Source organism: Poromitra crassiceps (genome assembly GCF_964638095.1).
Source record: "Poromitra crassiceps genome assembly, chromosome: 7".
Taxonomy (NCBI): domain Eukaryota; kingdom Metazoa; phylum Chordata; class Actinopteri; order Beryciformes; family Melamphaidae; genus Poromitra; species Poromitra crassiceps.
Window position 1 is genome coordinate 41,395,524 of NC_139628.1, and position 14,574 is coordinate 41,410,097.

The window sequence follows — 14,574 nt, forward strand, 5'->3', positions numbered from 1 at the left end:
CTCCTTTCGTCCAGCATCAGGGGGTGAGTGGCGGCCGGACTGGACAGGCTCTTGGCCACCATGCCGTCCTCTCTGTCCAGACTGTCCTCGTAAAGGAAGGGCGAGGGCATGGCGTTCTTCACGTCTGACTGGGAGCGCTTGCCGCTCCTGAAGATGCGAGACCAGATGCCCGGCCGTGGGGAGCGGGGGAAGGAGGTGGTGAATGAGGTTGTGAAGGTGTGGCGGCTGCTGCCTGTGTGCAGCAAGGTGTAGAGGTTGTGCTGTTTCATGGTGGCTACTGGCTATTATGATGCGTTTTCTAGAAAGAATATTACTGCTCCTCAACTTTAGTGAGCCTGGAACCTGTACCACCGCCACTTATATCCTCAGCCAGGAGGGATTCGTGACGTCACTTATGACGTCGCAATTCACCTATCCAAGTCCCACCCTCGAACGCAGACGAGCCAATCACAGTGCGTACCAGCCCAAACCGCACCTAAACAGAGCCAAGTCTCCGGTGGATTAAGCTGTGTAGGCAAGGCCACACAGTCAATTTAACGTAAAGAAGATAAACATGGATATCTTCATTTGTTTTAGCATTTGACCTCTGCTGGACGGTAGCCCATTGTATTGCACAACACGTGATGTGTTCCAGTGCTCCTCGTAAAATGCTGAATTGCTTCCCCGAAATCAGAAAATGCACAGACGGCATGGCATGTAAATTATGTTTTAAGAAGTGTCGTAATCAAGTGAAAACATCATAGATCAGATCAAGAACTGGCGATCATATACAATGTCCCACTTTCCAAGTCATATTTAGGCCTAATGTTGGGATGGTGGATTGCGATGTTGAAGTTTACACAACCGGGAAATTCGGATATTTCCAAGGTACTTGAAAGCAGCAGCAGCTTCATTTCGATTCGAACCTGCAGCCTGGCAAGAGCAACGCACACATGCTATGTGATATATCGCTAAATGACTTTGCTTGAATATTTTAAATGTTGTCTAACAGTTGTTTCCCAAAATTAAGATTGCGGGTACAATTTTAGTTATTTGTTTTTAAAGCATGTCTGCAAAACGCTAACAAAACGTGAATTTATTGTCAATCATTGACTCAATGATTGAGACTTTCATGGACATTTCCATCAAAATTACGGCAGTCAGAATCGCAAAATAAATTAAAATTTCCATGTTCAATAACCTCTTTCTCCAGTCTACGGTTCGAACAAACCTAGCCAAATTGGCGTTGTTTTACAAATTGGCACAACTGCGCGCGAACTGTTAGCCAACATTTGTGCTAAACTAAGGCAGTTCAAGTTGGCTAGCAAGTTTGGAAAGGCCCGATCGACTGAAGCCAGCCGGCCGGGGTTTGGGTCGCCTGGCTGGGCCGAACGGACACATTGGGCGGCCAAGATCATAAACAACGAGTGATTAGTGTTCATCATCCCCAACTAACAATGGTAAGTATCTGTGTTGTCATTTTAACTAAAAATGGAAGTTGACGCTAGCTAAGCTTATCAGTAATGCGTGTTTGTGTTAACAGTAACATTAACTTTGCCACCATTAGCCTACATACCCTTCCTTGTAAGCTAAGCGTGTGCTCTTCAATGCATCACCCACAAACCACACCACACAGTTACACTAGTCGTGCACATAACCAGGGATGCAAACTCATGGAGAGTCAGTGGAACAGCTGACAGATACCAGGGCAGCGGCCACAAAATCACTCAAAATCATTCATGTAAGTGCCCTATTGGGATCAAAGAGGTGACTGTCCCCTGTAAATGTGACTAGTTTGCATCCCTGATAACCAGTCTGTCTTTAATTGTTGAACAGAAGGAGCTAATGAAGTGTGTGAGCCACCAGCAGGCTAGACAGCTGCTCCACAACACATTTGTTGTGGTTCTGGGAGACTCAAGTGAGTAAAACTCTTGTGGTTTCAACTTCTCCATTCAATATCTTCTTCTTCTTCATGGTTTAATGGCAGCTTGCATCCTGTTACACTACTGTCATCTTCTCAAGTTAGTTGACTGACTCCTACCTACAGTGTCCTGTAGCTGACCAAACACTTCCTGCCTTCTCCACTTCCACCACACACACTCCAGTGTGCCCTTTACAATATGCTCCTGTTAGGGCCTATATTTGCTGCAGTTAATGGTTTGACAATGTTCACAAAGACCACTCTTCCTCTTCTATACAGAAAAACAAGGCTAGGTTGAAATCTAGCATATGGCTGGCGTGGGAAAGCGTAGATGAGCCTGTTGTCAGCCAACGTGGCTGGTCGGTTTGAAATTGTACCAGGCATGCACATTTGTTTACCAAGCAGGCATATTTTGTTAACCCACTTTTGTGAGTCTGTCTAACAAATAATTATAATAATAATTAATAATGGCCAATTCTGGGAGGGTGTTTTTACGATGATGATAAATGTGTAAATGGAAAAGACTGTGAAACACAATTGCTCTAAAAATGGCCTACTTCCACCAATAATATGTGATGAAAAAAATGTATCCAGCAGTGCCGTTTTCTTCAGATTTTTGTGGAAATCAAACTCAAGTCATCACAGAAGCTTCCTAGGTGACTTGGCAGTTAATTTATCAGTGAACATCAAACACACAAACTTCAGTAGTAACTCCAAATAGGTTGAAAGCAAGAGTGGATAAGCATTGTGCCATCAGCTGAGCACAGAATCCCTTCTTATAAGGCAATTGTCCAGCAAAGAAAACACCATAAATTGTCAAATTCAGACACTTTTCAGTGAAAGGCGAACGAGCACTGCAAAACAAGCATTGACGAGCAGGCGAATGGCAGACGAGTCCACCGCATTAGGCCGAATTCAGACCCCGGTCCCTCAGAGATCCCAGGTGGGCAGGCTGCACTCTCCGCTAAGGCAGCTGGCTTGTCTCCTCGAAATGGAGAAAATGGCTGCCTATTGCATGTAACTTGGCAGAATTTCTAGCCCATAACTTGGGCAATTGTATTAAAATTAAAATTGCATTCCAGGATAACTTAGTTAATGTAGTTAAGGGCTGCCTGCGGCTGTCACTCACGTAGCGCCACCACACGCTGAATCCCACTCGATTTGGGGGTGGAACACGCCAGGATTAACTCACTCAAACGCACATCTTGAACAACACACACCATACAACACCATATTATGAATATGTTCAGGTCTGGCAGCCATTACCTACGTCCTGACATATGGGTGCGTTCCGATCGGCTAGTAGTTCCCAGCGAAGTGGACTGCACAGTAAGTAACATGGTTGAATACCCTGTGCAGTCCACTTCGCTGGGAACTACTAGCTGATTGGAATGCACCCATTGACTCATCCTGGTTGCAGGCTCTCCACAGGTCTGAAGGGGGGGGGGGGGGGGGAGTACTATAGAAAACTTTTTCTGAGGTTTCCTGTTCTTAGGTTTAAGATTAGCAAAATAACGTTTGGTGAGGGAGGGAAATCATTTCAGTACATTCGTAACTGGTTGTTTTATGCTGTTGTTGATCAGCAACCTTTCACATATTGTGATATTTGTTGTTGTGACTAGTCAATATATATATATATATTTTTTTTTTACTAAATTAATGCCTATGGCAGAAAATACGTAAGACAACGTGTTCTCAATGAACTCTTTATTTCAATGTGTCTCCTCTCCAACACTGCTGTCCCCGGCGCATGCCGGTGTGAATTTCCCATGTTTAAAACAGTTTTGTTGGCACAAAGGCCCGTGCCCAGCCAGAAAACTAGAGACTATATGAAGCTCCACCTCACGTTAGTCGGCTGTGCAATGGAGTGGGGCGAGGAGGAACGAATTCCACCCAAACCTAGGCATTTTTTTTTTTTTTTTTTTTTATAATTAAAAAAATCGATCCAAATGCCATAGGATCGATTCCAATCCTTAACGATCAATTATCGATTTTCGATAATTGATGAACATCCCTAGTTGTGACAAATAATTTTTCAGCTATACAGTAGGTGTAGCCTTTTTGACATGTCAAATAGCCCAGGCAGTCACTATCAACATGCTTTTCACGCCACCTGTGATGCTATTATTCTAAGTGACACAATTCTTGTTTTACGGCACCATTGTGTTTCTCCTCACTCAGTTCAGCGGGGGGTGTACAAAGACCTTGTCCTCCTGCTGCAGAAGGAGAAATACCTCGCCTCAAAACAGCTGAAGACTAAGGTAAATGGCACTCCAACGACTAACACGTAACAGGGCCACATACTGCTAAAAAGAAGGGGATGTTTGCGTCAATTAAGTTCCCTAATTCACCATTTGATGTTTAAACTTAAAGTCGAGCTGAACCCAAAAATGACTTATTTTCTTTTAGTTCAAATACCTGGGTATGCAGTGCACCTATTTAATAATGTATGCAAAACAAAAATCTAATTTCTTTAGTTTTTCACACTTTTTCACATCGAAAGTTCATTTTTCAAGATTTCATTGATAACAGTAATTTACAGTTTGCTGACGTCACCTAGTACTATCAAATTTCTACCCCATTTCAACCAATCATTTCACGACATGCAGCTGTCAATCAAATCTTCATTTCAGGATAATTTTCTCTTCCAGATGAAGGGGAAAATGGCGCCTAGTGCCTGTCATCTGGCAGAGTTTCTAGCCCATAAACTAACTACTAACTTGAGCAATTATGCAAACTAAATCAAACAGTAATTTCTAAGAATGCAAAGAAATGTAACTGGCTCGTTAAAACACTCATTCCAGGAATATTATAACGATAATGGCGCGCGCCTCCGAGTCTGACAGCCTCCCTGGCTGTCAGGGGTCGTCTCTTGGAGATTCCAGGCGGGCGGGCAGCACCCATGCATCGGTTTGTCCGCTCGCTCTGCACGAAGCCGGTGGGTGCCTGGTACTCCGTGGATCCCACTCGCGTAGCACGACAACAACGCTGAATCCCACTCGATTTGGGGGTGGAACACGCCAGGATTGACCAGATGCACGTGACGAACGGGTTCACGAACGGGTTCACCTCGACTTTAATTCCAATTGTCGCATTGCTTTCCTCAAGTGAGTTTGCTCTCTCTCTCCCCACCCCATTGGTTCCTCTTTTTGTCTGTCTCTCTCATGACCACGCCTCTTTTTAGGGTGAGATGAGCTTTGAGCAGGACTGTCTGGTGGAGGGCGGTTGTCTCGAACAAATGCACAACGGGACGGAGTACCGGGAGGTGCGGCAATTCCAGTCCGAACACCACCTGGTCCGCTTCTACTTTGTCACGCGCATCTACTCGCGCTACATGCAGAGCGTGCTGGACGACATCCGCGGCGGCCTCAAACCGGACGTGGTGGTCATCAACTCCTGTATCTGGGACATTTCTAGGTGATGGTTAAGCCGCAGATATACTTGCTTCTAACTACACTTTCGCGTGCACATGATGGCGGCCTCGCGTTTCCTGCGTCCGTTTGGAGCATACACCTAGCGTCGTTTTCAGTAGGACATGCACAACGGACGCAGAATACACACGCAAAACGCCTAGTTAAAGTAAGTGTATCTCCGGACTTAGTGGGTGGGTGAGGGGTAGAAAGGGATTTGCACACACGTAAGTTGAAATACCCAGGTTTGTCTCATATCTATCTCATCCCTTCCTCTGCTAGGTCATTTAAAGGGGTTTGTCTCATATCTATCTCATCCCTTCCTCTGTTAGGTCATTTAAAGGGGCAGTAAGTATGATTTTCACTGCCCCGTATCCCCCGCCCTCTTTCCTTCCCTTTTCCATTATTTTTCAACTACTCAATGATCGGAGGATGGTGCTGTGATTTGTGCCAGTGGCATCACATGACCTGTCAACTACGGAAGCTCAAAAGCCTCGTGTTAAACCCCCCCATCCCCCCGAAAAGGAAAGGACAGATCAGACAATATTATTGTTTGAGTATTTTGCATGGTGAGATATTGCCTCAGTCTTCTTCTGTAGGGTCTGTGCTCTGATTGGCTAGCTGACTTGTCTGTATTGTGAAAATGTGACTTTATTGTGTTTGTCAGTTACAGCAGGCCATCATAGAATTGAAAGGAAAAGCCAACAAAGTGCCACAACCCGTCAGAACAGCTTCAATGCGCCTTGTCATGATTCTACGGGTCTCTGGAACTCTGCTGGCTGGAGGGATGGAACACCATCCTTTCAGAAGATATTCACTCAGTTGGTGTTTTGAGGGTGGTGGTGGTGGTGGTGGACAGCGCCCTGTAACACATTAGCCCCAAATCTCCCAATTGGGTTGAGATGTGGTGACTGCGAAGGCCCTAGCATTATGATTTACATCATTTTCATAATCATTTAAGCATTCAGTGACCCCACGTGGGGGATTTGTCATCCTGGAAGAGACCACTCTCAGTCCAATCAGGACGTTTCATCATAGGACGAGGTGATCACTCAGAATAACTTTGTATTGATTTGCAGTAGGGCTGCACAATTAATGCACAATCGAAATTGCAATATGGCCAAGTGCAATATCGAAATCGCAGGAGCCTGCAATTATTTGATAAAGGAAAACTGTCAACCATGGTCACAACATAGCATTAAGTGAAGCATTGTGGTGCAACAGAGATGTCCCCGGCTCCGCCTCACTGTAGGGGTCAAGCGTTCAGGCCGGTCCCGTTCTCTTGGTGTACGCCACTGATGCACAGAATAGGATGTAGGATGACTCATCTGACCACATCACTTTTGTCCACATCTCTGTAGACCCGTGCTTATGGTTTTTGCACCACTGAGATCCCAAACGTGCATTCGTCTTTATAATGAAGGGTTTATCTACTGCGGCCGGACGGACTGTCTGACTCGTCCTGCATTGACTTTCTCAAGACACCTGAGGAAGAGTTGATCTTCAGTTTTTTTTCTTAGCCTGGTTAAAACCATCCTGATCATGTGAGAGATCATGCTATGAGGATGTTTTTTACACGCTAGCTTTTCCTCACATGACACGACACTAATGTACAAGCATCATGGCCATCGAATGTGCGCATTTGATCCAGGGGCGTATCTACGGGTGGGCCTGGGTAGGCACACGCCCACCCACTTCTTGCCCTGGCCCACCCAAAAAAAAAAAAATCTTTTTTTTTTTTTTTTTTTTTTAATTTGTTGTTTTCTAGAGGCAAACTTGCTGCTGCATTGCTAGCCAATGGTTTTGTTACTTTTGTAAAAACGCAGGGCACATCATCTCCAGAGTCTAATGCATGACAACTTCATGACATCTAGGAATTTTGTTCTCTCTGTGGATAAATAAACCAGAGGGCGTCTTGTTCAAACTTGAAGCAGCCTCAGTGTTGTTATTTTTTAAACTCACAGCAGTATATGGATCAGTGGTTCTAATTTCTGTATAAAGTAACAGTATACACACAAGTATAAGCATTCATGTATGCAACATTTGGCACCTATATGTAACCTTTTAAGGTTGAGATAATTGTATTATCATTATATGGTCCAAATATTTCAGTAAAGCACTTGAAACACTTGAAATATTCTTGCTTGGGTGGTATCATTCTACTTGAAATGATGGTCAAATGCATTATTTTTAGTAAAATAACACGGTGCAGATGCCCGGCCGAAGGCCGGGCATCTGCACCCCTTCCTATCCAGGCCCACCCAATTTGATCCAGGCCCACCTATAATTCAATTTCTGCATACGCCCCTGATTTGATCAACATATCTGACCGTATTACTGTTGTCTTTCCCATAGATCTAAATGCAGATGTGAGTGGCTGCGTGAGCATCTCATTTTTCCTTGTTCCAGTTGAAGTAATCTAACTGGCCCTGAGTTTTTGTGCATCATGTTGTTGTATTGATCCCCAATAAACATTTGCATTGTGTGCATCTTTGTACTCTATATGTGTGTGTTGGGCTTTCCAGGTACAACTGCGAATGGGCGAAGGACTACAAGGAGAACCTCCATAAGTTCTTTGAGGAGCTGAGGGACATCTTGCCCCAGGGCACCCTGGTCATGTGGAACCTCACCATGCCGCTGGGCAACAAGATCATCGGTGGCTTCCTGGTGCCTGAGGTGGGTCATCTCATCACCACCCATGTGTGTCTTTTTAGAGATGGAAATTTGATGTTACTCGTTCACAATCTGTCACGCAGTATCTCAGCTCAACTCTTGTCTCCACTGTATAGTACCTCCACTAGCTGCTGTAACAGTAAAACTTAGTGGGCTGTGTGAGCGCAGTGCATGTCCATGGATCACTGATGATGGGGAACCTCGCTGGGCCCCTGAGCAACAGGACATTGTTGTTTTCCCAGCCAGTCCAGAGATTCTTAACATGATCCAAAATCGTACAATAAAAACACAGCTAAAATCATTAAAATACAAGAAATCTCATAAAACCCCACCAAAACTCTATGGACAAATGTCAGACGATAAAACGTCAAAGCAATAGCTTCACTGATCGCTTGGTCTGGGTGAAATGTTCTATGATCTCTCCTGATTCTAAATATAGCTGAATCGCCTGTTTATATACGAGGCTTTTGAGCAAGTAAAACTATTTTTATAAGCACAAAATAAATAGCGGATGAAATCCCTTGGTGCGGACAGTATCAGGTCATCTCTAACACATACACAAGATGCATCACTCTGCTCACAGCTTTCACGGCCAAAACGTCTAATAATCTGCAGAACAGAACACACGTACTGGGGGAAAAAAAGGATCTTTCTTTTAGGGTGAGAGTGAGACCTCTTGTCAGGAGGATATATACAGCTTTGATTTTGGCTACAGGTCCTGGCAGCTCTCTGCTTCTAAACGGTGCACTTTGTCATAATGGAGGGTCATTCAAACATGGTAAACATCTATGTAAGTGCTGAAAAACAACTATAATACTGTTTTTTTTTTTATGTGGTGGAAACCGGGACAATTTGGTAGTGAGTGTTGAAAACCAGGACCTTTTAGTGTCCTGAGAGATATGTGACGACCATGAAATCGGAACTGTCCCGGTCAGATCGGGACGTCTGGTCACCCTACATTGAACCCTTCAGGCTGCTGCCACTCTACCAGCCATAACCCTCTTATCACCCCTCTCGCCCTCCTACGGGTCAGATCGAGCACAGGGCTGGCCAACTGCGCTACGACGTGCTCGAAGCCAACTTCTACAGCGGGACTGTCGCCGACGCCTACGGGATGGACGCGCTGGACCTCCACTTCGAGTTCCGCTTCTCCCTGCGGCACCGCATGAAGGACGGGGTCCACTGGAACGCCCTGGCCCACCGCAAGATCAGCTCGCTGATGCTGCAGCACGCAGCGCAGGCCTGGGGCGTCACAATGACCTGTCCACTCACCGCTGTCGGTGAGGAGGGGCAAACTCTCACTCAAACACACATGCACAGAAGCAGGAGTTTACACATGTCCAACCGTACCAGGCTTAAAGGGACAGCTCACCCTAAAATCCAAAGTACATATTTTTCATCTCACCTGTAGTGCTATTTATCCATCTAGATCATTTGTTATTAGTTGCCTGGGTTTTTGAGATATCGGCCCTAGAGATGTATGCCTTCTCCAATACAATGGAATTGGATGGACCACTCGGCTTGTGGTGCTCAAAGCGCAAAAAAAAAAAAAAAAAAGCATTTGGAAAAACTCAACAGCAATGTCTCTTTCCAGAAATCACGACCCGGTTACTCAAGATAATCCACAGACTTTGTTATGAGCAGTTTTCATGTAGGAACTATTTTCTTTCGACCAAACTACACCCGCTAGCTGCTAGCTAGTTCCGACATGAAACTGCAGCTAGAGCAGTAGCTAGCTAGCAGAAATCTCTAGGTGCCGATACCTCCAAAACCCAGGCAACTAACATAAAACAGTCTAGATGGATAAATGGCACTGCAGGTGAGAGGAAAAATGTGTATTATAAAATATTTTTGATTTTAGTGTGCTCTTTAATTGATCTTGATGCGTTTGTTCTTTTCAGGGCACACAGACTTATATGAGCAGCAACAAACCTATGGAAACATTGCCAAAAATGCAGGTAAGACATCTCATGCTGCTGCTGAGTATTGATTGATTCTTAATTGCATGTCAATCACTCTGCTATCCTTCATTTAGACATAGATTTCATAGTATGCATCCTTCATCCTCCTGCTTAAGCTTGAATTATGCTTCCCGCATCACCGAGGACCGCGAGTGTCAGTGCGGAAAAGTGACGTCAAATCAGCCGACACGCCCCTCCGCAGCGCTCCTGTGCAGACGGGTTTTCGCCTGGCCATGCACACCCCGAATTTTGTAACTACGTGGACGGCTGGGCTGGGCGGACAAAGTGGAGTTTTCAAGACTCCTGCTCACTTCAACGAGCAGAAACCGCACAGAGTATAAAAGCGCCACACGTTTCCTCCTCAGGATTCAGTGTCTCTCATTTCCGTGCGGCCGGGCCAAACGTCAAGCATATTCCCAGCTTTACAGAGCATGTTTGGAGTCGTCATGACCTACAGTATGACCCACACAGTGCAGTTGCGATGCCTATTAACTGACGTTTCGCTCAGTGTTGTGTTGCTGTGTACGGATTTGTGTCTCGTTTCTCCAGTAACATGCAGAGCAACCAGTGACTTGAGATATGCTATTCCCTACGCTCCTGCAAACAACTTTTCTTCCAACAAAGGTAAGACTATGAGAGCACAAAATGCTCAAAGCATCACATTCAAGCATCACAATCAAAGAATAGGAGCTTCTTTCTAGAGTTGCCATTTTGCCGACATTCAACAATCCTACAGGGAGAGATCCATCGTAGAAGAGACGGGGAGATTAATCTCTCCACTGACAGGATCCTCAATAGACCAGAATGCAATGCTGTCTTCTCCCTTCATTTCTCTCCTCTCGCCCCCCCCTCTCATATCTCTCTCAGTGCCGTCCCCACCAACGGAGGGACATTATGATGGCCTCGAGGACAACTTCCTCACACACAATGCAGCCGCAGCGTTCCCACCAGCCCGCCCACTGCAGACGCACGCGATCGTTTACAGAGACCAACCTGCACAGATAGTCTACAGAGACCAATCTGGACAGATACTCTACAGAGACCAATCTGGACAGATAGTCTACCAACCTGGACAGATAAATGGTAAGTGTGTGTGTGAAGTAGAGGTCGACCGATAGTGGAAAAGGCCGATACCGATAGAATAACGATAGTTTGGAGCAGGGAAAAGCCGATAGCCGATTAATCGGCCGATAGCCGATAGCCGATTAATCGGCCGATATCATACCCCCGCGGGGGGGAAAATCGACACAGTTGTAAATGAACAATCTTTTTTTATTTATTAGAAAACCAGCTGCCATCTGTTGAAACAGAAAATAAAAAAATTCAACAGATGAAAATATATTAAACTAACATGTATGTGTTTCTATATTCACAATTTAACTTGGGCTTTAATATGGGGGGGGGGTGATAGTGGAGTTGTTTTCTTAAGATTGTTGTTCAAATAAAAACCCCTCAGATCGGCTAAAGTTAAGAAATTATCATTGTCATCATCACAGAAGCTTCCTAATTTAATGTATCAGTCAACATCAGTCACGTGGGGTCACTGGCTACCCAGCGGTAGAAAATAAACAAACTCAGCTGCATGCGTGCAGCATGTAACAGCAAAGATCATTGAGAATGAGAAAGCAAGAGTATAGTGCCTTTTTGATAACAGCGCTGCGGCCATTTTGGCCTGAAATACGGCTCCTTGCTGGGGCAGAAGCCTAGTCTCCAAAATGGCGGATTAGCTGTGTGCTGTCGCATCTTTACAATAAAAGGTCTTTGGTTACAGTAGCCTCCGTTTCACAAACACAGCAACAAAGCCGAGAGACAACTACTTTTCACACTCTGTTTTGGATTAAGAGGATGTCCTGAAGTGTGACGTTGGATTAAAGACTTGATGACAAAACATCGGTTGATTTGGTGGATTATAGAAGAACAGGACACCCGATGGATTAACGTTACATGGTTGCGAGTTTTACTGCCGAGTGCGACTTTCTGCTTAACTGCATGTAACGTTAAACTTTTATCGTCCATGCATTCCTGGGAGTGCTTATTCTTTTCGTGAATGGATTATTTTACGTCGCTGGATTTGGAAGGGAAAGCAAATTGGTGAGTTAAAAGTTTAATGGGTCTTGCTACGGGTCTCACTATTTGCCAGATTGCACATTTTAGTTGAATCAAGAAGGCTTTTCCATTGAGCGAAGTGCTTGAGGTAAACTTTACCCCCGCCCTCGTCCACAGCAGCGCTAGTAAAATACAGAGTAACGTTAACGTTAACGCATAACGTAGTCTACATTGAAAAACGTAATTAAAAGTCTGTCTGCAACATTAGTATCGCAGTGCCAGCCGTAGATGATACCTCCGCCGTTGATGTCAGTGACTAGTGACTAGCTGCGCTCTCTCTCCCCCCTCCACTGCAGTTGCAGCAGCATGCTACCGAGGCGCTAGCAAAACACAATCAGACAGCATGGCTGCCTGCGTTCGGTAAAGCGGCTTCTTCAATATCAATATGCCATATGATGAACAGCAACCTTATCTTGCCCACAATTTACTAATAAGGCTGTCTTAAAGTTAACTTCATTTAAATATAGGCGAAATTATCTCAGGTACACAACAATGACATTACCTTGACTTCTTGTTTGGAGCCTCCATGTGATGTGCGTCCTTGCGTGGCTGGCAGAGGCTGCTCAGGCATCGGCCGCTATCGGAGCTCACATCCGCCGATAACGATAGTTTTTAAAACATGCTATCGGCGCCGATTAATCGGCCAATCCGATTAATCGGTCGACCTCTAGTGTGAAGGCCATAGTACAGTATACAGTACTTACACAGATGTGGCTGAGAGGTCAAAGTTCAAAGCGAGACTAGAGACTGAGAACTTTCTCCCAGCTTTTGTTTGCTAAAACTGGGTGGAAACCATTTGAGAGGTTAAGAAAATGCATCGCAGAACCAAAACAAGAGTCTTTAGGGTGGCCCTTCATGCAGAAGGCGCAGTGAAATGCTAGGTGAAAAGTGAAAAGATGGATAAAACAGAATCAAATAATGTCATGTTGCTCGGGACGTCCGTTTTGAATGTTTTAAAAAGTTATCTCCGCGTTACAAAGTGATTCGCTGTATCTCCAGTTCAAGCGACTATTTTTGACGAGGAATTCCCAGACGATTGGTAGGCGGAGTTCTCCAATTGTCTGGGAGCCAAGACTATTCAAACCCGCAGAACTTGATTTTAACTGCTAATCCAGAGCTCGTGGTTTCCAAAGATGCCAAAGTCACACCATCTGGTGAAAAGACAAGTAGGCAACCATGAAATTGCACAAATCAAGATTTTTATTTTTTATTTATTTTGGGGGGTGTTTCCCACTTTATATTACACAAGTTTAGATGTTGAAGAACACTCAATGAGTTCTTCAACATCAAGATCTGCAGTTGATACAGTTTTAGGATCAGTAAATACTTATTTGTTAGCAAGTTAACCTTGTAAGGCAAACCAAACTTTCAGGGTAATACACCTGAGTACACACAATATAAGCATATATTCTTCGACTATTTTCAGATTTCAATGTATGGCACATCATTTGAAAGCTTACAAGCTGCGCTTTCTTAATCTGTAAAAAACAGAAAAATTAACTTGGCTCATAGTGAGTGAATGAACTTGAGAAATCTTTTTACTTGATCTACTTGTCACATATGTCACGCTAAACTGCATGGAAATGTGTATAAAATGATGCATAATTCATCTAGAATCTAGATGTTTTCTGTCCAATGTGATGGTGGTTTGAAAATTAGCAATGTTCAATCAGAAATAGGCTAGTTTTGAAAACATGATTTCTTCTCAATATAATATAATATAATAGCATGAAAAGGTTCCTAGATCTAATCTGAGAACCCTCTGTTGCATTGGGTCAACTGGTATCAGGGCTTCGATTATCTTTGTGTTTGACCATCAATATTTTCCTCCTCTTCCGTTCTCCTGTTTTTTTGGGTTCCCCTGCAGGTGTCCGCTACAGACCGCGCCACCACTTCCAGCCGTACTCCACTCCTGCCGAGCAGCACCAATTCGTCATGAGGAGCCGACACTCCACTCGCCACTACGCTCCGTATACATACCACAGACCCAGCCATCAGGCACATCACAGGCGCTAGTACTGAGGCGAAGCCTGAGAGTGAACATGTCTCACAATTCTGCCCTCTGATCTGCCAGTGTGGTCAAGCGAAGATCTTAAGATAGTAAATGTTTTAAACGGTATATAGCTTCTTTTCAGGTATGAAGTCTTTCAAGGAAAAGTTAGGTTTGTAAGGTCAAGTAGAAAGGGATTTTTGTGAAACAGGGCTTTGATGTTGATGAACCGGTCCCACTTCAGACATCATCTTCTCTACTTCCCTCTCAACCTGACTGGGTTCTCAGATAGCTGGTCCATTTGACTTGACTGCCCATAGATCCTCCTTGTATATAATGACTTAATTTATTCCGTGGTTCTTAACTCCTGCTTCTGTTTAGTTCAGCATTACAGCCTTGTTCGGATTTCCTGGCCCAGTTGTGCTGCATTTGCAGCTCGTTTGTTTTAAAGGTTCAGGTTATTTGTCTTATCTACTCTTGTCTCTTGCCCGATGTACAGTCGTCTTTTATTTCATGATTTATTGAATTGAGTCT

The 14,574-nt window shown here is 44.4% G+C and overlaps 1 protein-coding gene across 1 annotated transcript; it reads left to right on the forward strand.

Moving 5' to 3' along the window:
• Positions 1-1,821: 1,821 nt before the first annotated feature.
• Positions 1,822-14,066, forward strand: fam113 (family with sequence similarity 113; the record flags this gene model as incomplete). Its single annotated transcript, XM_083640121.1, has 9 exons — positions 1,822-1,897; positions 4,082-4,161; positions 5,085-5,317; positions 7,836-7,986; positions 9,017-9,263; positions 9,885-9,941; positions 10,494-10,568; positions 10,812-11,027; positions 13,918-14,066. The coding sequence occupies exons 1-9, from the start codon at positions 1,825-1,827 to the stop codon at positions 14,064-14,066; spliced, it is 1,281 nt and encodes a 426-aa protein (XP_083496247.1). The 5' UTR covers positions 1,822-1,824.
• Positions 14,067-14,574: the final 508 nt, after the last annotated feature.